The sequence below is a fragment of the Giraffa tippelskirchi genome, chromosome 11, assembly GCF_054371585.1.
Source record: "Giraffa tippelskirchi isolate mGirTip1 chromosome 11, T2T-mGirTip1v1.2.pri, whole genome shotgun sequence".
NCBI lineage: Eukaryota > Metazoa > Chordata > Mammalia > Artiodactyla > Giraffidae > Giraffa > Giraffa tippelskirchi.
Genome location: NC_137285.1, coordinates 17246076 through 17269414, shown reverse-complemented (window position 1 = coordinate 17269414; position 23339 = coordinate 17246076). Strand labels below are relative to the sequence as shown.

Genomic DNA, 23339 nt, shown 5'->3' with positions numbered 1-23339 from the left:
AGGGGAGGCGGGATGCTCTCAGGGCTGAGTGACTGGGGTGGGAGCTGCCCGTGGGTCTCTGGCCTCCTCCACGCGCTCAGACCACTGCCTTTAACACAAAGGGCAGGAAGAAGATGGGTAAAAGGCGGGCACGTTGATTGAGCGCCCGCTGCATGCCTAGGGCTGAGCTGGTGGCCATCCACAGCTAAGCCAGCGGGCAACTGTCCCCTAAGGTGGGACACATGGGACACACAGCTCACTCGGGCCCTCCCAAGGTCCCCAGAGGGCTCCCTCATGCCCCAGCCTTCGTGAGCAGCAAGGAGGGGTCACGGGTCAAGGAGGGCGTTCACGCCAACCCTTACTGCAGGCTGCTGGGAAAGGCCTGTCTCCCCCAGATCGCCCCTTCTCCCCACATAGTGGCTTCATGACCTTTCAGCCATGTGGCCTCAGCCACATGTGTGCTGTCTCCATTTCCGCATCTGTGAAATGGGCAGTTATGGGCCCTAGTAGGGGCTGTGCGGGTAGATTCGAACGCATAGACGAGGCACACGGGGTGAGCACTTGGGAAGTGGGCTGTCCTGCTCCGGGATGGGGGTTAATCCTCCCCAGGGCAAAGTGCTGGGCCCATAACGAGTGCTCAGTTAATGCGCTTGATGGTGGGAGGGGGCACCCCAGAACTGGCTTGTGGCCCAGGCCTTGCAGAATGGGGATTAGAGACGGGGGCGGGGGGGAGTGTGTGTGGCAGAAACACCAGTTTCGGTGCCTCACGCTGTCAGACGCCTATAGCACTTCTCCCCACCCCTTCTGCCCTCTCTCCGCTTCCTCTCCTTCCAAATCTGTCTCTTTTTATATGTCTCTCTGCCTCTCACTGTCTCTGCCTCCCTCTCTATCTCTTTGAACCTCTGTCGCTTTGTCTCGCACTCTCTCTCTCTGTCTCTGCCTATCTCTGTCTTCTCCCGTGTTATTTCTCTCCGTCTGTCTCCCTGTCTCTGTTTCTCTCATTATTTCTCTCCCTATCTCTCTGCCTCTCTCTTCCCATCACTGTCTACCTCTCGGTCTTTCTGTCTGTCTCTCCTCTCTTTCTCCGTCTGTCTGCCTATCTCGGTGTTCTAGAGGAGGACCCTTCGGAGGATGATTCCATCAAGGACTCTCTGGGCACGGAGCAGTCCTACCCGTCCCCTCCACAACTCCCACCACCACCAGGGCCCGAAGACCCCCTGTCCCCCAGCCCAGGGCAGCCCTTGCTGGGCCCCAGCCTGGGCCCTGATGGCCCTCGGACTTTCTCACTGTCCCCCTTCCCCAGCCTGGCTTCAGCAGAGAGACTGACAGGGGACACGCTACTGTCCAAGCACATGATGCCCCCGGCTGCCTTCAAGGGGGAGGTGGGAGGCCTGCTAGTGTTCCCCGCAGCCTTCTATGGTGCCAAGCCCCCCACGGCCCCTGCTACCCCAGCCCCTGGCCCTGAGCCGCCCGGGGGTCCCGAGCCAGCAGAGGGGGGCGGGGGCGGCGTGGCCACGGCGGGGGCCGGAGCAGAGGAGGAGCAGCTGGACACGGCGGAGATCGCCTTCCAGGTGAAGGAGCAACTGCTCAAACACAACATTGGGCAGCGAGTGTTCGGCCACTACGTGCTGGGGCTGTCCCAGGGCTCAGTCAGCGAGATCCTGGCCCGGCCCAAGCCCTGGCGCAAGCTCACAGTGAAGGGCAAGGAGCCCTTCATCAAGATGAAGCAGTTCCTGTCGGACGAGCAGAACGTGCTGGCCCTGAGGACCATCCAGGTGCGGCAGCGAGGTGGGTGCTGGCCGAGGGCCCGTCCACAGAGCCGTCTCCACGGGCCAGCCCCGGGCGTGGGGCTGTTGAGGGCTGAGAACACAGCTCGCGGTTCAGAGCCTGAGTCTGCCACCTCTCTGCTGTGTGACCTGGGGCAAAAGACTTTGCCTCTCTGTGCCTCAATTTCCCGCCTCTGTAAAATAAGGGAAACCATCCTCAATCCCTCCCTCCTGGGGCTCCCTGTCCCCTGCACCTGGCTGCTGCTGTGGTGCAGTTCAGGCTGATAATGGTGGGGAAAGGCCAGGCCCCTGGGGCTGCCTCAGCAGATACCCCGTAAGCACCTCCAAGCCTCAGTTTACCCATCCATAAGATGACCGGGATGACCCCCCCAACCTTGACGACTCAGTTTTTAGAGTAATCCATGTGAAGGGCCCAAGTTTTGAACCCACAGACACCTGAGTTTGTGTCCCAGCTCTGCCATTCATCTGCTTAGTGACCTCAGGCAGCTCTCTTTAGCTGCTCTGTGCCTCAGTCTCCCCACCTGTCAGCCTCCTAAAGAGAGTTAAATGAGCATAAAGTGTGTAATAACTCCTTGAGAATTGTTAGCTATTTTTTTTCTTTCCTTTTTCTTTTGGCCACACCTTGGGGCATGTGGGATCTTAGTTCCCCCACCAGTGACCGAACCTGCATCCTCTGCAGTGGAAGCACCAAGTCTTAACCATTGGACCACCAAGGAAGTCCCAAGATAATTGTTCACTTTGGTGGTGGCTGCCTTCATTGGGTTTTGTTGTTATTTCAAGCTGAAATCTCTTGTGGGTCCACAGTTTGTCACACGGACTCACAGTCTGGCTCTCACTCTCCCGGCCCTGGGAGGAAGACACCAGCATGTCACCCTGCCCAGCACCAGGGACTGACCCCCAACATGCAGGTCCCCACAACAGATGCCTCCTTTCCTCCCCCAGGCAGTATCACCCCAAGAATCCGCACGCCAGAGACCGGCTCGGATGACGCCATCAAGAGCATCCTAGAGCAGGCCAAGAAGGAGATCGAGTCACAGAAGGGGGGTGAGTGTGGCCACAGCAGGTGAGGCCCGAGGCTTCCAGGGCCTGTCCTGAGCAGGAGGCGAGGCTGTGTCCACCCCAGAGGGGATTCCAAGCAGGTCTGAACCTCTTCCTTTTTCATAACCTGCAGCCAAGTGAGGTCTAGGCCTGGAAAGTACCAGGTCCGTTATCCAGTATGGGAGCTATCAGCCATTTAATCACAATTAAGTGAAATTAAAACCTCAGTTCTTTAGCCACATAGCACAGGTGACATCACTGCCAAGTTCTGTTGGCGGTGCTGCTCTGGGTTGTCCAGATGGCCTCAACTTTCAGGAGGCCCTGTGATCGGTATTCACCAGGCGCTTGTCAGGCACCTAGACCTGAGCCTCACCATCTGACCATCCACCTCACCCTCCTTACACTTGTACTTTCTGGTTCCCAGTGAGATGCTATTCCCCCGGCTTCCTCCCACCTCTCTAACCGTACCTCCTCCACTTTCCCAGTGGGTGCCCATTCAGAACTCAGTGATTAAAAAACCACACAGATTGATCATCTTACAGTTCTGGAAGTCAGAAGTCCAAAATCAGCCTCACTGGGCTATAGTCACGGTGTCAGCAGGGCTGCGTTCTTTCTGGAAGCTCCTGGGGAAAATCCGTTCCCTTGTCTTTTTCAGCTTCTAGAGAGCGTCCAGATTTTCTGCCTCCTGGCCCCTACTTTCATCTTAGCATCATAGCATCTTTAGTCTCTCTCTGTCTCTATCTCTCTCTCTCATCTTTTTGCCTCCCTCTTATAAACACCATTGTGATTTTGTGGGGCCCACCCAGATAACCGAGGATAATACCCCCATCTCAAAATTCTTAACTCTGATCATATCTAAAAATTCCCTTTTGCCATGTGAGGTAGCGTATTCACAGGTCCCAGAGGTTGGGATATGGATATCTTTGGAGGAACCATTATTTAGCCCATCACAGTGTGCTTTCTCCATCAGCCCCTCGTGGGATTCCCCCAGAACTCCACTCCAGGCCCTCTGACTTTCTTATTCTTTTTAGATGAGTTAATCCGCTCCTGGAAGTTTCAACAACCTGAACCCTAACCCCATCCAGGGGTTACTTAAGTTTTTTCAAGCTTGTCCATCCCCCATCCCACCTGCCACCAGCCTAGTGAGCCATCGTCATCACTTGCTGGGACTATTGCAGTAGCCTCTTTACTGGTCTTGCCAATGACCAGTCTTGCTGGTCTTGCTTTACTGGCCTAGGCCCCATTCCAGCTGATTCTCCACCCAGAGGCCACAGGGATCCTTCAAGAGGACCACATGTTCATGTCATTATTTGAAATCCTTCCATGGCTCCCCATTACCCTCAGGATAAAATCCTAATTCCCCAACAAGGGCTACAGGCCCTAGTATAGTCTTCAGACTCCTCCTGACCCCTCCATGCCTCTCATATGAACTGTTTATGATCATGACCATCCTCATTCCTGTTCTCTGTGCCCCTAAGGCCATCTGCACCCCAGCCACCTTTCTGTCCAGCTCCTGTTCCTACTTTACAGCTCAACTCAGAAGTCATCTCCTCTAGGAAGCCCCCATCCCCATCCTAGTGGATTGGAATCCACCCCTCCTTGGGTCCCCTGTAATGACTGTATTGTTTGGTGCAATGGAGCCTGAGTGACTTGGCTGCAAATTTTGCCTCTGCTACTTATTAAACAGCGTGACCTCTGGCAAATTACTTAGCCTCTCTGTGCCTTCATTTTCTCATCTTTAACATAGGTGCAGTATTTGCATTTATTCATGTTACAAATGACTCTGCTGATGTGGCTGTCCCTCCCACCAGTGAGGGATTCTTGCAACCAGGAACCTATCACCTATCACATCCCTGCAGCCAGCATAATGTAGTACAGCCAGTGTAGACCACAGCTGACTCAGAACTGGATGCCGGCATCAGCAGTCCCACTCCATTTTACAGTATCTGCTCCCCTCTGGTGGTGACTTGGGGCAAGTGTCCTTATTCCCAAGTCTGCTGCTGGAAGCCGCGAATTTCCCAAGGACCCCCCTTTTCCTGGTCCCTGGAAAGGACAGAGAGACGTCAACCGTGCTGGGATCCTGCACTGCCCCACCCAGATAATCTACTGAGCCCTGACTGTGTACACACTTAGTTATGTCTTTTTGGTCAACTCTGGTAGCAAAAGAGAGGCGGTCATTCAGTAAACATTAAATGCCTACTGTGTACTGGACAGAGGTTACCCATGTAGATGAGACACAGTATTGGGGTGAAAAGAACCATGAGAAACATCTCATCTAACTCTCCCACTAAACAGGACAACTGAGGCCAAAGAGAGGGGGACATACTCACAGTTATTCAGAGACCAAAGGAGAAAACGGGTCTCCTGACTCCCCGTGCAGTGCTGTCCCGCTGGGGGGTCTGAATCAAGGTAGCAGAGAAATTAAAAAGATATCACAGAGGGAAACCTTTGCTCGAGTGGCCCAGTCAGGAGGTTTCCATTTAGGGTCTGTTAAAAGTTCAGCAAGAGGAAGAGTGCCAGGTTATCCCCCGATGTCCCCTACAGACGTGAAGACTAAGCAGGGAGCAGTCAGCATCCCTCTGGAAAGGAAGTGCATGTGGCTGACTCTAACTTGGGAGCTCTGCTTTTGGGGATCAAAGGAAATATTCAGAATGGGAACAAAAATTTATATACAAGCTATCTCTTAATTGTTGTTTCCAACAGTGACAAAGTAGAAACAACCTAAGTGTCCAGCAGTGGGGGGCTGGGTAACTAAAGCAGAGAGTATTTCTTCAGTGGCATATGCAGCCATTAAAGATAGAAGAACTTCAAATCGTAGGAAAAAACACTCATGTTGATACTAAGTGGAAGCAAGCCAGGCCACACTGCCATGTATCAAGTGTGACCATCCCATGTGTGTAGTTAGAAAACAGATTGGAAGGGAAACCTGGGAAAATTTCATGTGATTACCACTGATTTTCATTTCATCTTAAGTTTTTGTGCATTGTTAGCTCTCCAGATAGACATGTATTACTTTTTTTTTTTTAACAGAGGGGGATTTTTTTGGCCATGCTCAGTCCTTGTCGTTTTGCGTGGGCTTGCTTTCTCTAGTTGTGGTGAGCAGGGGCTACTCTTCATTGTGGTGGCTTCTCTTGTTGCGGAGCACAGGCTCTAGGGTGCTCAGGCTCAGTAGTTGTGGCACCCGGGCTTAGTTGCCCCACGGCACGTGGAGTCTTCCCAGACCAGGGTTCAAACCCCTGTCCCCCGTGTTGGCAGGTGGATTCTTACCCATTTCACCACCAGGGATGTCTGCTTTTTTTTAGGTAAAATTCACATAACATAAATTTAACCATTTTAGAGTGAATAATTCAGTGGCATTTAGTGCCTTCACAATGTTTTGCAGCCACTGTCTGTCTAGTTCCGAAACATCTTCATCACCCCCGAAAGGAAACACTGTACCCATTAGCAATCACTCCCCACGCCTCACCTCCCCTGAGCCCCAGGGAGCCACCAGTCTGTTTTCTGTGTCTGTGGCTCTCCCTGTTCTGGATATTTCATATGAGCGGAAACTGTACAGCAGGTGGCCTTTTGTGTCCGGCTTCTTTCACTTCACGTGATGTCTTCAAGATTCCTCCATGTGGTATGAGTGCTTTATTCCTTTTATGACTGAATAGTATTCCATTGCTCTGTTGCTTTTTAATTGGAAAAGCAATAGAAATTATTTTTAATGGAGCTATGAGGATCCACCGGGGTGTAGACTGCAAACCGAGATAGTAAAGGAAGGGCTATGTTGATCTAGGTTGGCCCAGGGTTGGGGAGAGACCCCGGTGTGGGGAAGGCCACTAGGAGAGCATAGGGAAGCACTGCCCTGTTCCTTTGTGTTAACCACTTGTAGAATTTTCACTAAGTAATATTGCTTATTTGGCTTGCTTTGCCACTCAATAGAACGCAGGTTCTCCTGTGTGTCCCCTTCTGGGACTTGCTTTTATCTGCATAGGTGGATCACAGCATGTGTAAAAGCAAGTCTTCTTCTAACGTTACAGTATCCCCATGAGAGCTTTTTCCACATAAGCTAAAATTTCAGTGTCCACCTGGTTTTTATCCCCAGATGTAGAGGTTGCCCCCAACATTTCGCTGGTATAAATTCCGTACTGTGACCGTCCTTGTCCTTCAAGCCATCCCTGTCCATGGGCCTCCAACCTCCCTGTCCCCTTTCCCACAGGCGAGCCCAAGAACTCAGCGGCCCCACTGAGCATCACCAACGGCACAGCCCCTGCCAGCACCACCTCGGAAGACGCCATCAAGAACATTCTGGAGCAAGCACGCCGCGAGATGCAAGCGCAGCAGCAGGCCCTGCTGGAGATGGAGGCCGGCGCCCGGGGCCGCTCGGTGCCTCCCTCGCCCCCAGAGCGGCCCTCACTGACCGCCGTGAGCCAGAACGGGGCCCCGACGCTCGTCAAGCAGGAGGACAGCGGTGTCGGCAGTGGGGGGACCAGCAGCAGCGGCACGCAGACCTCCCTCACGGTCCTGTCCCCGGCCGCCTTCGTGCAGAGCATCATCCGGAAGGTCAAGTCGGAGATCGGCGACGCTGGCTATTTCGACCACCACTGGGCCTCGGACCGCGGCCTGCTCAGCCGCCCCTACGCCTCTGTCTCGCCCTCACTCTCCTCCTCCTCCAGCTACTCAGGCCAGCCCAATGGGCGGGCCTGGCCCCGTGGGGATGAGGCCCCCGCAGTCCCCGAGGACGAAGCGGCCGGAAGCGAAGACGAGCCCCCCAGGGTGGGCGAGCTCAAGGCCGAGGGGGGCGGCCCTGAAGGGGGCAGCAGTGGGCGGCTGGCCTACTACCCAGCCTACGTGCCCCGCACGCTGAAGCCCACTGTGCCTCCCCTGACCCCCGAGCAGTACGAGCTCTACATGTACCGCGAGGTGGACACCCTGGAGCTGACACGCCAGGTCAAGGAGAAGCTGGCCAAGAATGGAATCTGCCAGAGGATCTTCGGGGAGAAGGTGAAGATGGTGGGGTTCACCCCCGGAGGCTCAGGGGGCCTGGGGAGGGAGGACACCAATGCTGTATCCATGGCCTGGAAAGAAGGGGGTGTGTGTAGGTGAGCAAGAACTGAGCAGAAGCAGGATTCAGACCCAGATCTGAGTGACCCCGAAAGCCCTTTTTCCTGTCCCTGGGCAGTGGGGAAAGGGGAGCCACAGACAAGGGTGGCGTTCAGTTCTGTGGTTTTTAAAGCTGTGAAAAGCTTCCATCTGGTTAGGTAATAGCCACCTACCCACCTCCTCCAATAACCTCCATCCCTCCCATGGTCCATTCCACTTAAGTGTTAAGGCTCAGCCCAGCTTGGAGGAATGGGAAACACAACATAGGAAGGCTTCCTGGAGGAGGAGGCACTTAAGGGGTCTTAGAGTCAAAGTAGGATATTTAGATGGGCTTCCCTTGTGGCTCAGCTGGTAAAGAATTTACCTGCAATGCAGAAGACCTGAGTTCGATCCCTGGGTTGGGAAGACCCCCTGGAGAAAGGAAAGGCTACCCACTCCAGTATTCTGGCCTGGAGAATTCCGTGGACTGTAAGGAAATTTGGAAGGGCACTGCAGGTGGAGGGCACAGCACAGGTACACAAGCAGGCATACGGAGAGTGAAGACCACTTGAAGCCAGCCCTCACCTCTCAGAACAGGAGTGAGCAGTGGGTCCTCAGGATCTGGGGAAGAGAGGTGGAGGGGATGGCCAGGACCTGCTGACCCAGCCTTCCTGCTCTGCCCATCCCCAGGTGCTGGGCCTGTCACAGGGCAGCGTGAGCGACATGCTGTCCCGGCCGAAGCCGTGGAGCAAGCTGACGCAGAAGGGGCGGGAGCCCTTTATCCGCATGCAGCTGTGGCTCTCCGACCAGCTTGGCCAGGCCGTGGGCCAGCAGCCCAGTGCCTCCCAGGGTGAGTGCAGATGGGGCCCCAAACCGCCGAGAGCCCTCACTCTTCCAGTCTGCGCAGTGGCTTCACTGCCCAGGTCTCCCTTCCCCTGCCCCACCCCGCTGCTGCCCTGAAAGAGTCCCGATTGCTCCTAGTTGGTGTCCCTGCTCCCCTTTCATCCTTCCCTCAGACAGACATACCTCTAGGTGGCGCCAGAGTGCCTAGACTGAGCGGGAGTGGTGGGGTCGGGGAGGCGTGTGCCGTGTGCCTACCTTACCATCCCCATGTCAGAAGTCTGCTGATTGATTTCTTTTTCCCAGCAATCCAGCTTGCAGCCTCAGAATCCTTCTTTGCACAGGGCCTTTGGGTTTATATTAACAAATTTCCATCAGGCACCAGTTAAATACCTTGAAAAAGTACCTTTTTCCACTTCACTGGAAGGTGTCCCTATGGACCAGCACAGAAATTTCTAAACACACCCCTCCCCATTAGGGACACCTCCCCAGGCATGTCCCCTGCCCTCCCTGGGCTGTCCAGCAGCTCAGCTCATGCTGGAAAGTCCACTGAGTGGGTGACTCTTGATTCCTCAGGAGGTGACCCCCATTATCTCATGGAGTCCTCTTTATGGCCCCGAGCAGGGTAGTTGCAACTATAGCACTGCTTGTATTATGGCCCCATTTAACAGATTCAGGAACTGATAAAATCATCCTACCCAAGATATCTTCTAAGTGGTTTTCTAATATATATTTGCAAAAATGTCTTAGGAAAAATGTAGTTTTATTTTTTAAGGTAATTACCATTTTGTTATAGTGAGACTATTAAAGCTGTACTCTCACAGCAACTGTCAGGTATATATGTAAAATAGCATTAACTACAGTCACCATGTTGTGTATCAGATCCAAGAACTTACTCATCTTATGTGCATCTTTTCATTACATTATTATTGATTGCTGTGGGGACTCACTGTATTTTACTTAGCTAACTCTGGCAGTTGGACTTGTTGGTCATTGCCGAGTCCTTTTTTTTTCTCTTAACTTTAATTTTGATGTAATTTCTAATTTACCAAAGAGTTGAAGCAGTAGACCAACCAACTGCCTATATCCTGCAGTTGCTAATTTTGCCATATTTATGCTCTTTCTCTCGATCATTTAAGAGATTAATTGAAGACATTGTGTCCCTTTACTCCTAAGTATTTCAAAAGTATTTACCAAGAATGAGAAATTTTACAATAATACAATACTGCTATGTAACCCACCATCTATATTCCAAGTTTCTTCAGTTGTCTCAATAATCACCTTTATATAATTTTATCTTTCCCTGTCCAGGTCAAATTCAGGATCACTTGTATTTAGTCATCATGTCTCTTTAGTCTCTTTCAATTTGGACTGTTCTTCTGCCTCTCTCTAAAGTTTTTTAGTTTTGACGTTTTTGAAACCTGGAAGCCAGTTGTGTTATAGACTGATGCTCAGTTCAACTTTGTCTGATGTTTCCTCGTGGTTAGATTCAAGCTGTGCACTTCGGGCAGGAATATTCCAGAAATGTTGCTCTGTTCTTCTCAGTCCATCGTATCAGGAATCACCAGCTTGTTGATTTGTCCTGTGATTGGAGGTGCTAACTTCAATCACTTGGTTAAGGTGATGTTGGCAGGCAGCTGTACTTGTAAAGTTACTATTTTTCCCTTTGTACTTAATAAGTATCCTGTGGGGAGATACTTTGGGACTATGTGGATATCTTTTTCCTCCTCCAATTTTCATCTACTGGTTTTCACAGCCAGGATGGTCCCTGCCTGAGATTTTACTGTGGTAGTTGCAAAATGGGTTGTTGCCAACAGACTATAACAATCAACCCTGCCCAAACCATGCATGTCTATGCCAGATTGCAGTAACTGCCTTCTCTGTCTCTCTGCGGTCCACAGTCAGTCCCACTGAACCAAGGTCCTCGCCATCCCCACCCCCTAGTCCCACGGAGCCACCAGAGAAGAGTTCCCAGGAGCCCCTGAGTCTGACACTGGAGAGCAGCAAGGAGAACCAGCAGCCAGAGGGACGCTCCAGCTCATCACTGAGTGGGAAGATTTACTCGGGCAGCCAGACCACAGGGGGCATCCAGGAGATTGTGGCCATGTCCCCCGAGCTGGACACGTACTCCATCACCAAGAGGGTCAAAGAGGTCCTCACAGACAACAACCTAGGTACAGGGTACCGGGAGTCAGGGATGCTGCCTCTTGCCCTGCTTGGCTCCCCCTTGCCTTAAGGAAAGAGCCATGGTGAGATCCCAGGACCCCTGAGAGGCATCTGACTCTGAACTGGGTCTCTAGAGTGGACAGCAGGGAGGTCAGTATGCTGTCCTCCTAAAGTCCTTAGCCCACAGCTTTCAAAACTTCCTTCCAGGAGGACTTAGAGAATCCCAGTAAGATTCTAACTCAGTCCTCATCCAACGCTGGGGGCCCAAGGGAGAAATCTGGATTCTTTAATTTTTTGAATCACAAACTCTTCTACGTCTCAGATGGGAGTCAAGTCCCCCTCCCAGAGGGATGCACACAAACCCCAACTTTCCACTACAATTTCTATGATAAAAATAAGGTATCACTGTTTGAAAATGCCAAACAATACAGAAAAAAAAAGTTAAAATTTAAACAAATAAAATCTCCCCTAACCTCCCAGTCATACACCAGAGTTTTTCTGTATCTTTGATATTTTCTGAACACATACAAAATTGTATGTTCACCTAGTTTCTTCTCTTCTTTTTTCTAGACAGATGAAATTACACACAGGCTGTCCTTCCACTTGCTTTTTAGTGTTTTTTTTTTTCCCCAGTTGAAAGATTGTCAGAAGGGGATTTTTATTTATTTTTTTAATTTTAAATTAGTTTATTTATCTATTTTTTAACTTTACAATATTGTATTTGTTTTGCCATACATTGACATGAATCCACCATGGGTGTACATGTTTTCCCCTTTCAGAACACCCCTCCCACCTCTCCCCGCTTCCACTTGCTTTTTAAAAACTAACACTGTTCTGCGGACCCTCTTCCACCTTAGAATGAATAGCCCAGCTGCAGTCTTTGTCACTGTTGCAAAATTTTTCAGGCCATGGATGCCCCACATTTTTTATGCAGCTGATGAGCATTTTGCTTGTTCCCAATTTCCTGCTGCTCTGAAACCACATCCACATGCGTCTTTGTGCCCTTGGGCAAGTACAACTGGAGGAGAAATCCCAGGCAGTGAAATTGCTGGATCAGAGGGTTTGCACATTGAAATTTTGATAGAATCTGTCAAATTACTCTCTGACAAGGTGATACTTATTTGTGCACATGAAGTTTGCAGACAATTTCAGGGATCCCCTAGGAGTGAATAACATCTAAATCATGACAGCATTTTTGCTTGGTGGCTATCTGCCTGTCCCCACCTCCTGTTTTGCAGAATGTTCCCCAGATGCACACGGGCGTGGGTCCCCCAATGCGTCCGGTCCTCCCCGCTGAGTTAGTGGAGACATTCCTCGGGTTCTGCCTGTCCCTTGTCTCTCCCGGGATCACCTGTGCCCAGCCTGGGGTAACAGGTCATCCCCCCTCCTCCCCTGTCCCCAGGGCAGCGGCTCTTCGGGGAGAGCATCCTAGGGCTGACCCAGGGCTCCGTGTCTGACCTGCTCTCCCGACCCAAACCCTGGCACAAGCTGAGCCTGAAGGGCCGGGAGCCTTTTGTGCGCATGCAACTGTGGCTCAATGACCCCCACAACGTGGAAAAGCTGAGAGACATGAAGAAGCTGGAGAAGAAAGGTAAGCCCTGGGAACTCTGGGTCTGGCCTCAGGTTTTCCCATTGGAACCGTATCTGGTTCTAACCCAAATAAACCCAGGGTCCCAATAGTCCAGTCTTAGCCTAGTGTAGGCTGCAAGAAATAGCCATTCCACAGAACATAATTACAAGCCATTAAAATGTTTAATACTTTTCCCCTGAAAATTCCAATACGCTGTCTCTCTCAGCATCCTTCCACAAACCCATAGCCACTCCAGAGTCTCCTGCATATTCCCCAAACCCCCTCTCTCTCTGATCTCTCCATCCTCTGCATCAGAGTCCTATTATATTACCTCCTTTGCCCATCACCTGGATTCTCCGCAACAAAGCACAGAATTGACCCAGCAAATGATAACTCCCCCCTTACGGGACCGGACAAGAAATTGCAGGTTCTTACATTGTCTGATAGTATTTTATATCCCTGAAAAATTGAACTGGCACTGAGCACCCACTTTGTGTCCCTCCCAATCTCATGCTTTGTGCGTAAGGGATTCCTGGGTTTAAGAAAGCTCAAAATCCAGTTGGGAGATAAGATTTGAAGAGTTGGAAAGTTGTCATCTGAGGTACCAAATCATGACGAGGGACCAGGGTCAAGCCAGGCTGTAAGCGGCACATGGGCAGGGCCAAGTCTGGGCTGTTGGCATCAGACAGCTGTACAGTTGAGAGCTTGTCCTGCCGCTTGCTGGCTGTGTGATCTTGGGCAAGTTACTTCCCTTCTCTGTGTCTCATTCCACTTCATCTGAAAGTAAGAGTCATAGCGTCTACCTCGGAGCATTGGTATGAGGATTAAATGGGACCCAGTACCTTACTTCCTCCATTCTGGGGTGGCATTACCCCACAACACACACACATTTTGATGATTTGAGGCTGAGATGCATCATGCAATTATTATGTTCATTTAAAATTAACGTCCTGGAGCCTGGCAGGGGCCAAGGGTGAAAGACTCTGCACCACTTTCTGCATCTATACCACCTCCGCACCGAACCCACAGACTCCACAGACGGCTCCAGAGAAAGCTATGAAAACAGGAGAGAAAAAATCTTAAAAACTAATGTCTTCCCCCTGCCCTCCAAAAAACTGGTGAAATTCAGGGGCACTTCTGACAATCGAGAATGCTGCAGAACCCCCTTTTTTGAGCACTTCCTGTCTGTGAGGGCAACCCTCCACACATGTTAACAATTAGCATGTTAACGACCAAGTGTGGGCAGGTGAGTGTCTCACGTCTCACGTCTCACGAGGAGGACGTGGAAGGAGAAAAGGCTGAGACTGGGCCGGGGTCCCCACGTTTGGGGCACAGAGGGCTCTGAGGACGGCTGGCTGGTGCTCAGTTCAGCTTGAGACCCCTCCTCGGTACAGGGGAGCCTCTAGGCGGCCCCTCTCAGCCCCTCCTCCCTCCCTCCCTCCCCCGCCCCAGCCTACCTGAAGCGCAGGTACGGCCTCATCAGCACTGGCTCAGACAGTGAGTCTCCAGCCACCCGCTCCGAGTGCCCCAGCCCCTGCCTGCAGCCCCAAGACCTGAGCCTCCTGCAGATCAAGAAGCCCCGAGTGGTGCTGGCCCCCGAAGAGAAGGAGGCGCTGAGGAAGGCCTACCAGCTGGAGCCCTACCCCTCCCAGCAGACCATTGAGCTCCTGTCCTTCCAGCTCAACCTCAAGACCAACACCGTCATCAACTGGTTCCACAACTACAGGTAGGGACGGGGGGGCCACATGCACGGTGGCTCCTGGGAGGGTGGGCAGAGGTCTCAGCCGGCACCCCCCTTCCTCATCCCAGGGCCTGGAGGGAGCCCATCGTGGCCTCTGGGAAACGAGGTGGCCACGTTGCTAGGTGTTTAGCTTTATAACGTAGGCAAACACGAATGTAAATCCCAGCTCCACAGTTTTCATCTTGTGCGGCCTGGGCAAGTGACTTCACCTCCCAGAGCCTCGGTCTTCCAACCTATAAAATGAGAATTATAATGGGATCTACTTCATAGAGTTGCCTTGAGGATCTGATGCGGCTAACATACTTACAGAAAATAACCTGGCACATAGGAGGTGGTAGGTGTTGACGTCACTATCGTCGCTACCTTTGTTATGACCTCACCAACTTGCTCCGCGTCCGCCTCTACAAAGGGTCATGGGATGGTGTTTGGGGCACAGGCCTGAGGTACCCCGACTACCCACTGACCCTTGTGTCAGGGGCCTGATTTGGGGCTCCTGGCCTTCCCCACTCCTGAGGTCGAAGAAAACCCCTGTGGCAGCCCCTCAGGCTCCACCCACCTCGGGGAGTGGGTGCCTCCTCCCACTCATCTCTGGAGTAGCTGACCTGCAGGGGGCTGGGCTGCCTCGGGGCACTGACTGGGCACACGGTCCCCAAGGAGAACGCAGAAGGGCTTCTTGGAAACCCTGAAGAGAAGGCTTGATGCGATTTCAAGGACCATCCCTCTGACGCGCTCCCCACCAAGCCTCCTGAGCAAGAAAAGTCTATGATGCCCCTGTGGTGCAAGAGAGGAGAGTCTCTTGATCCCCAAGAGAGAAGAAGAGGGAGGAATCTGGAATGGTGGAACACCTGAAATCTGTCTCCACAGCCCAGGCATGGGCATCACACAGACCCGAGTTCAAATCCCACCTTGGCTGTGTGTTATTGGGCAAATCACTGTACCTTTCTGAGTCTCATCCCTATTTTACAGATAAGGAACTTAAAATTTACCCCACAATGCTGAATTCAGGATCAAATGAAAAACTACAGTCATAAACACATTGTAAAATATTGCTTATATCTTGCTCAGACCCAGAACCTGCCAAACGGCAGATGATATAGGTCCTTAAAGCCTCACACCCTCCTGCCCTTCCAGACATTCTCTCCCCTTTTGTTTCCCACAGGAATGTATCCCTCCATTATAATCCAACATATTCATTTCAGTTAATATTTGCCATGTATGTGCAGTGAGCCAGGGTTGGGAGATACAGGGATTCAAAGCCATCATCCCTGCCCTTAGAGAGTTTAAGATCATAAACCAGATAATTTCATGACAACCTAATAAGTGCTGTGAAAACAAGAAGGAGTAAGGAACTAAGGGAAAAGGGAATTCTACCTAGGGAAAATTTTAGACAGAGAGGTGGCATTTCAGCTGGGCTTTGAAGGAGTAGGGAGAATTCCACTCCCCAAAAAAACCACTCTCAAAGAGCTATAATTATAGAATACATTGCTTCATTTAGTAAATGTTAATTGAGCACCTACTATGTCCCAGGTACCAAAAGAATGAGGCAAAGTCCTTAGCGTCTCTCACAGACCAGCAGGGATGGTCACTATTAAATGAGTTCTTATATTAATGTATTATTACACATTGCAGTGAGCTCTGGGAAAAGTGAACAATAGGATGTTTTGAGGAAAAAATTACTGGGAAGGACCTGCTATAGATTTGGGAGTCAAGAATTGAAGAAAAAGACTAATTTTTACTATGGTGTAAATGAATATTAGCCAGATATTTATATTTTATCCACAGTTTGGAAGTTCTAATGGTAAAGCTTCAGGCAATTGAGCCATCCCAAAACACCCTAGCACTCCCCTGGTCCCACCAACTCTTCCCTCTAGAGGGAACTGAAGGAGAAGACAGTCTCCTGAGAGGTGGGCAAGGCCACCTTTGTGGAAGGATTAGGAACTGAGAGACGAAAGTGAGCCAGATCACCGTTGATAGTCCCTCCAGGCTCAGGATCCTGGGATGGGGCCCCATCCTCGACCTGGACAGGGAAGCAGGAGAGTGTAGTCAGATAGCTGGGTTCAGAGCCCAACTGCACTGCTTGCTGGCTATGTGACCATGGCAGTCCCTGTGCCTCTGTGAGCCTTGTCCTCTTTGTTGGTGGGCATGAGACTAGTCTCCCCCTCATAAGGTCATTATGAAAAATAAATAATTGGCAAACAGTGCTTGGTCCAGCATCTGATATGTGATAAGCACTAATTATTATGATGTTTATCATTGAAATTTATAAATTAATTTTATATCAGTAACATGTACTTTATTATTATTAAATAATATAATATATGATATCATCAATTAAAGAGGGATACAGTATTGAAGATACTTAAAAAGTCCTATCGCTCTATGACCTTGGACAACTGACTTGACCTCTCTGGACCTCGTGCTATTAGGGAAATAATTAATGGAGTTAAGCCCATCCTAGCCTTTCCTGCCCTAAAACATAATAAATGAGACCGAGTTTCCCTCTGACAGCAGGGAGGCCACTGAAGTGAAGAGAGGATGGGTTCTGGACTGGAATGCAATGTACCCAGGTTCTGGGCCCAGCTCTGCCTCTGTGTACCTTGGTGACCTAGACAAGTTCTTCTCCTTGCCTCAGTTTCCCCTTATGGGCTGATGTCAATGAGTCCCTCCAGGAAAGAAGCAGGGAGTTATTACCACAAACTAGATCTGCTTTTGACTTTGAGAAATGCTCTGGAGCAGCACTGTCCAATAGAAATACAACAAAAGCCACATACGTAATACAGAATTTTCTAGTAGCCACACTGAAGAAAAATTAAAAAACTAAACAAACAGACAGCTGAAATTCATGTAATAGTACCCACTCTAGTATTCTTGCCTAGAGAATCCCACGGACAGAGGAGCCTAGCGGGCTACAGTCCCCAGAGTCGCAAAGAGTCGGACACGACTAAGCACACACATATTTTATTTACCCCAGTATATACAAATACAGGGCTCCCCTTGTAGCTCAGTCAGTAAAGAATCTGCCTGCAGTACAGGAGACCCATGTTCAATCCCTGGGTTGGGAAGATCCCCTGGAGAAGGAAATGGCAACCCACTCCAGTATCCTTGCCTGGAAAATCGCATGGACACAGGAGCCTGGTGGGCTGCAGTCCATGGGGTCACCAAGAATTGGGCACGACTGAGCAACTAACACTTTTACAAATGCAACCGTTTCAACATGCAGTCAGTATAACAGCTGTTAACAATGAGAGAGCCACATGTGACCAGTGGCTGCTGCACTAGACAGCACAGGTCTAGATTGTGAGCTTTGGAATCCAACAGTCCTGAGTTCAAGTCCTGGTTCTGCCACTTACTAGCTGTGAAACTGGGGCATATCACCCAGCATCTCTGACCCTTGTTTCCTCCTCTGAAATGGGGATGATGATAGCCCACCATTTGGAGTTGTTGAGAGGGCTTACTAGGATGCTGCATGTGAAGAAGCTTATGCATAGTGAGCCCCCGGGGGAAGTGGGTGGGGTCACAGGGCCACTCACAGGATTTGACTCCGGGGTTAGCTGTCCCCTCCAGCCCCTTGCTCACCGCCGTCTCTGCCCCAGGTCCCGGATGCGCCGGGAGATGTTGGTGGAGGGGACCCAAGAGGAACCAGACCTCGACCCCAGTGGGGGTCCTGGCATCCTACCGCCAGGCCACTCCCACCCAGACCCCACCCCACAGAGCCCCGACTCGGAGGCCGAGGACCAGAAGCCTATGGTGAAGGAACTAAAGCTTCAGGAGGGTCCCGAGGAGAGCGTCACCCACCTGACCTCCCAGGACAAGACTCCAGTGAGGATTAAGCAGGAACAGACTGAGGAGGCCGAGGAACAAGCCGGCAGCCAGGACTCAAAGGAGCCGGACAAAGGTCAAGTCTCCCCCCGAGAGGCGCATTCTGACCCTCTGGGTGACGACGGACTCCCCAAAGCAGCCCCAGGGCTCCTCCTCCCAGGCGGGACCACCCCAGCCTGCCCCTCACTGAACCCCCTCCCAGAGAGTGAGGGCGGGGAGCGGCTACACCCGGACCCCCTAAGCTTTAAGTCAGCCTCAGAGTCCTCCCGCTGCAGCCTGGAGGTGTCGCTGAACTCGCCCTCGGCCGCCTCCTCGCCAGGCCTCATGATGTCCGTGTCACCTGTCCCTTCCTCCTCAGCCCCGATCTCCCCATCCCCACCCAGCACGTTCCCTGCCAAGGTGCTGAGTGCCAGCCCCACAGCCGACACAACCGGGGCCTTGCACCCCAGCACCAAGGTGAACCCCAACTTGCAGCGGCGGCACGAGAAGATGGCCAACCTGAACAGCATCATCTACCGGCTGGAGAGGGCTGCCAATCGGGAGGAGGCCCTGGAGTGGGAGTTCTGAAGGTGGAGGCGAGGAGCGCACCCAGTGGCCACCGACTCTCCCAGACAGGACGGGCCCGGAAGAGAGGCTCTCGCGCAGCCATCGCAGCGTGGACAGCAGCATCACGGTTTTCCCGCCGTTTTCCGTTTTTGTTGTAATCCGAGCTCTGTGAAGTCATGAGTGAGCAGGTAGGGCCGGAGCCTCTGCCGCCTCTTTTCAAGCTCCGCTCTGCCCCAGGGAGCACCATCTTCTCCCTGCTGGCCTCTCTACCGGAGGCAGAAGCAAAGTGGAGCCACATTTTCACTTGGAAGCTCCAAACTCTTTTAGAAAAATAAATATTTATAGACCACTTTTAGATATTTTAATAAAGGATCCTTTGGAATTTATTCCCAGCTAATGCTGTTTTGATATTAACAGAGAGTTATAAAATCAGGATGCTGTCACAACTGTTGCGAAGTATACACTGAAGTTGTGTCGTTTTTTTTGCCACTAGATGAGATTAAAAGGAGACAATTGTTCAAAGCCATCACAAAACACTATAATAAGACTGACCAAAATTTAGACAACCTTTGAACCGCAGTTTTTTTTTCCATGTCTATCTGTGAGACACAGCGCATTGCTACTGCCCTTCCAGAAACCATGTTGAAAAGAGAAAGTCCAAAAGACTCTAAAGGAAAACTTCGATGCCGTGAGGGTGTGTCTCATTCTGGTGGTCTGTTTTGCAACCTTGATAACACAGAATGTCCTGTGCTGTTGTAAGTGTTGTAGAGATGTGGGCTGTGGCCAGCCATCCTTTCTGAGCTGTAACATGGTATATATAAAACAAACTGCTTACACTCCCTCTTTGTCAGGAAGCTGTGGACCACAAGGGGTGGATATCCATCTCGTCCACCTGTAAGGCAAGACGTGGTTCCAGATCCTTTGGAAAGCCCGGTACGGGGGCAAGAGGTTAGAGGGTGGCCCTTGAACCAGAGTGACGCCATTCCTCAACCTGAATCATGGCCACAGCTCGGGAAGTTTCCCTACTGGCTTTCCAGAGCAAGATTGTGGCTGCCATCTTCCCCTCCTTGTGTTTTAAGAAAATAACAGTGTTGGTCATTCCACAACCACCCAGCTCAGCACCCCACACCAAAAAATATATTCATCAAACTAGAGACCCCCAACTCCCCTCTCATCATCTTCCTTTTCAAGTTGACCCTGGTGCTTTCTGGAAAGCGTCTGCACCTCCAGGTTTGTGCGGAATGAAGCTCAAAGGTTTGAGTTCACTGCAGCATGACCACCACATCCCAGTCTCCAAGTCCAGCCTCCTGTCTTCTAACACATGACATTTTTGAGAATAAAGACTCAGCACCCCAACTCAGAGAAGCCTCCCTCCAGCGTCTTTATCATCTTGGTTTTTAGGGGGAGAGCTCCCAATCTGGATGGACCAGCCACCATATTGTGTCACCAACACAGCAGTGCCCCTGTCCTAGCTGTATAACTAGGGCCTCAGTCTCCCCCTCTGTAAAGTGGGGGTATCACAGCAGCCATATCAGCTCCATCCAGAATGACAATGAAAAGGTGGTCATCATGGTGCCGACCCAGTACCAGAGGGAGAGGTGGCTGACAGGGATTTCAAGGATGCAGCAAATATCTTGAAACCCAGGCCGGCAAATTCCAGTGAGCAGAGGGATCAGTTGAGGGCCATTCAAAAATCTCAACTCTCATGCACCCAGCCCAAGCTGCAGTCTCCACACCAGTCATAAAGAACAACGCAGACCCTGCTGGAAAACCTCCTTTTCCATACACCCAGGCTATGCATTGAAGAGTTTTCCACTGTATACATTTTTATCCAGATGAAGGTATTTTTATATTTTGACAGTAGGAAACAGTGACCAATTTTCAGAGTAATCAAATTGGAAAAAAATGAAAACATCTCCTTTTAGCCACCACCACACTGTCCCAACTAAGGCAATCGTGGGAGACACACCACTTTTTACTGTTGAAAGCCACACAACACTGAAATCCAGGCTTACATGCAGACTGCAGTTCTTAAAGGACTAAATCTGGCTTTTGTGTGACGGGATTTGATTAAGCACTTAGCATATGGTCTTTTGAACATGGAAAATCCTGTTGTACTTAAAGCTAGCAGACCTATGAACAACTTTGTCAGGTTCATGTCCTATAACGGTAAACAACAAAAACCCACAAAACTGTTTCTATGAGAGATTGATGAACTTTGTTTAAATTAAAAAAAAAACGAAAAACAAAAGGAACACGTTCTGTAATAAACGCGTCACTCAATACAGAATTGTATAATAATGTCTGGGTGTCCTGTTTGCTTTGTTGTGGAATTGGGGCTGCAGATTGGGGGTAAGATCTGCCCTTGGGTGTTTTACAAAATGGTATTTTTAAAAACTGGTTTTTAAAATTCATTTGCCACCATTAAAATATGGGGGCTTGTCAGGTAAAAACCATGATTTTTTTTGTATTTATATGTTCTTTTTAAAATTTTCATTTAATCCTGGATTATAGTTGATTAACAATGTGTTATTTTTAGGTGTGCAGCAAAGTCAGTTATGCATGTGTCCATTCTTTTTCAAGTTTTTTTCCCACTTAGGTTATTATGGAGTATTGAGCAGAGTTCCGCCATGCTATTCAGTAGGTTCTTGTTGGTCATCTCTTAAATATAGCAGTGTGTACATTCAGTCCCCAACTCCCAGTCTATCTCTCCCTGCTCCTTTCCCTCTGGTAATCATAAGTTCATTCTCTAAGTCTGTATGTCCCTGTTTTGTAAATAAGTTCAATTATATCATTTTTTTAGATTCTGCATATAAGTGACATCATATATGTCTTTCTCTGTCTGGCTTGCTTCATTTAACATAATAATCTCCAGGTCTATGCGTGTTGCTGCAAATGGCATCATTTCATTCCTTTTTATGGATGAGTAATATTTCATTGTATGTATGTTCATCTGTTGGACATTTAGGTTGTTTCCATGTCTTGGCTATTGTAAACAGCATTGCAACAAACATTGGAGTGCTTGTATCCATTTGAACCGTGTTTTTCTCTGGATCTATGCCCATGAGTGGAATTGCTGGATCATGTGGTAGCTCTGTTTTTAATTTCTTAAGGAATCTCCATACTGTTCTCTATAGTGGCTGCACCAGTTTACATTCCCACCAACGGTGTAAGAAGGTTCCCTTTTCTCCACACTCTCTCCAGCATTTTATTGTTTGTAGACTTTTTGATGATGGCCATTCTGACTGGTGTGAGGTGATATCTCATTGTAGTTTTGATTTGCGTTTTCCTAATAATTAGTGACATTGAGCATCTTTTCATGTGCCTGTTAGCCATCTGTATGTCTTCTTTGGAGAAATATCTACTTAGGTCTTCTGCCCGTGTTTTGATTGGGTTGTTTGTTTTTCTGATACTGAACTGTATGAACTGTTTGTAAATTTTGGAAATTAATCCCTTGTTGGTAGTCGTTTGCAGATATTTCCTCCCGTTCTGTGGGTTGTCTTTTCGTTTTGTTTATGGTTTCCTTTGCTATGCAAAAGCTTTTACGTTTAATTAGGTCCTATTTGTTTATTTTTGTTTTTATTTCCATTACTCTAGGAGACAATTCAAAAAAGATATTGCTGTAATTTACGTCAGAGTCAGAGTGTTCTGTCTATGTCTTCTCTAAGAGTTTTATAGTGTCTGGTCTTACACTTAGGTCTTTAATCCATTTTGAGTTTATTTTTGTGTATAGTGTTAAAGAATGTTCTGATTTCATTAAAACTCACGGTTACTGGGCCCAAGTTCCAACATGACAAACAGCTGCTTGAGGAGTGGCCGCCCCTGTTGGGACACACGAGCACAGTTTGCCTCTGTCTGTACCTGCGCCAGCTGTCTGGGTCCTGTGGGCATCTCTGCTAGTGACTGTGCTGTGGGCTCCAACAGAGAAAGATGGAAGGATTGGAATCCACTTTCCATTCATTGCAACAGGTGGAAGCTGGTTAGATGCTGGGTCTAGATCTGAGGAGCCAAGATTGTGCCCTGCCCCAGCTGGAGGCCACAGGCCATGGCCCTGAGACCAGTCAGTGTACCAGCTGTGCCCACCTCAGTGGAGTGTGTGAGTGCCAGGTGCCTCCGGCTTCCTGATGAAAATATGCCACGAGAGGCTCCCTGGTCACCAACACAGCAGCACCTGTGTCCCAGCTGTATAACTAGGGCCTCAGTCTCCCCATGTGTAAAATGGGAGTATCACAGCAGCCAATTCTAAAGGTCATTATCAGAAATAATGATGCATGTAAAGCACATAAGACAGTGTGTGGCACGTAAGGCACTTACTGTTTTCATGAGCAGGGGTTGGGTTCCTTCACCCCGTGATGGTGAGTCTCTATGCATCAAGATGCAGGAGGTTTGTTTTTTTCCTCAACCAGTAATGTCAGGCAAGTTTCCAAAGTAGCACTATTACTCACCCAGGAGGCAAGGGCACGTGGCATCCCAAGACAGACATTTCCTCTTTGTCTGGAAAACTTCTGATCACCCCAGTTTTTCCACACATCCTTGCAAGGAGAATTAAATGATTAGTGACCTCCCCCTTGGTTAGGATAATTAATTGCTCCAAAGTAAAGCGAAGGACAGCTCTGGTTTGCAGCTCTGGAGGTCAGAAGTCAGAAGTCCCCACAGTGTGACAGCAGGGGTGGAGGAGGGGGCAGGGTGGAGGAGGAGGTCACACAAGTGAGCTGAGAGCCTGTGGGAGTAGGTGCCCCTGGGGTCTGGGAACCAGAGCTCCCTCTGGACAGTTAGCTTTGGTGTGAAC

The 23339-nt window shown here is 50.0% G+C and overlaps 1 protein-coding gene across 1 annotated transcript in view; it reads left to right on the top strand.

Moving 5' to 3' along the window:
- CUX2 (cut like homeobox 2) overlaps positions 1-20851 on the top strand; it is a 284617-nt gene extending 263766 nt beyond the window's left edge. The window contains exons 15-22 of the mRNA XM_081539932.1: positions 1093-1767; positions 2709-2810; positions 7006-7790; positions 8559-8718; positions 10610-10882; positions 12277-12465; positions 13897-14170; positions 17779-20851. Of these exons, the coding sequence (XP_081396058.1) occupies positions 1093-1767; positions 2709-2810; positions 7006-7790; positions 8559-8718; positions 10610-10882; positions 12277-12465; positions 13897-14170; positions 17779-18571 (3251 nt within the window). The 3' untranslated portion in view covers positions 18572-20851. The remainder of the gene's footprint in view (positions 1-1092; positions 1768-2708; positions 2811-7005; positions 7791-8558; positions 8719-10609; positions 10883-12276; positions 12466-13896; positions 14171-17778) is intronic.
- Positions 20852-23339: the final 2488 nt, after the last annotated feature.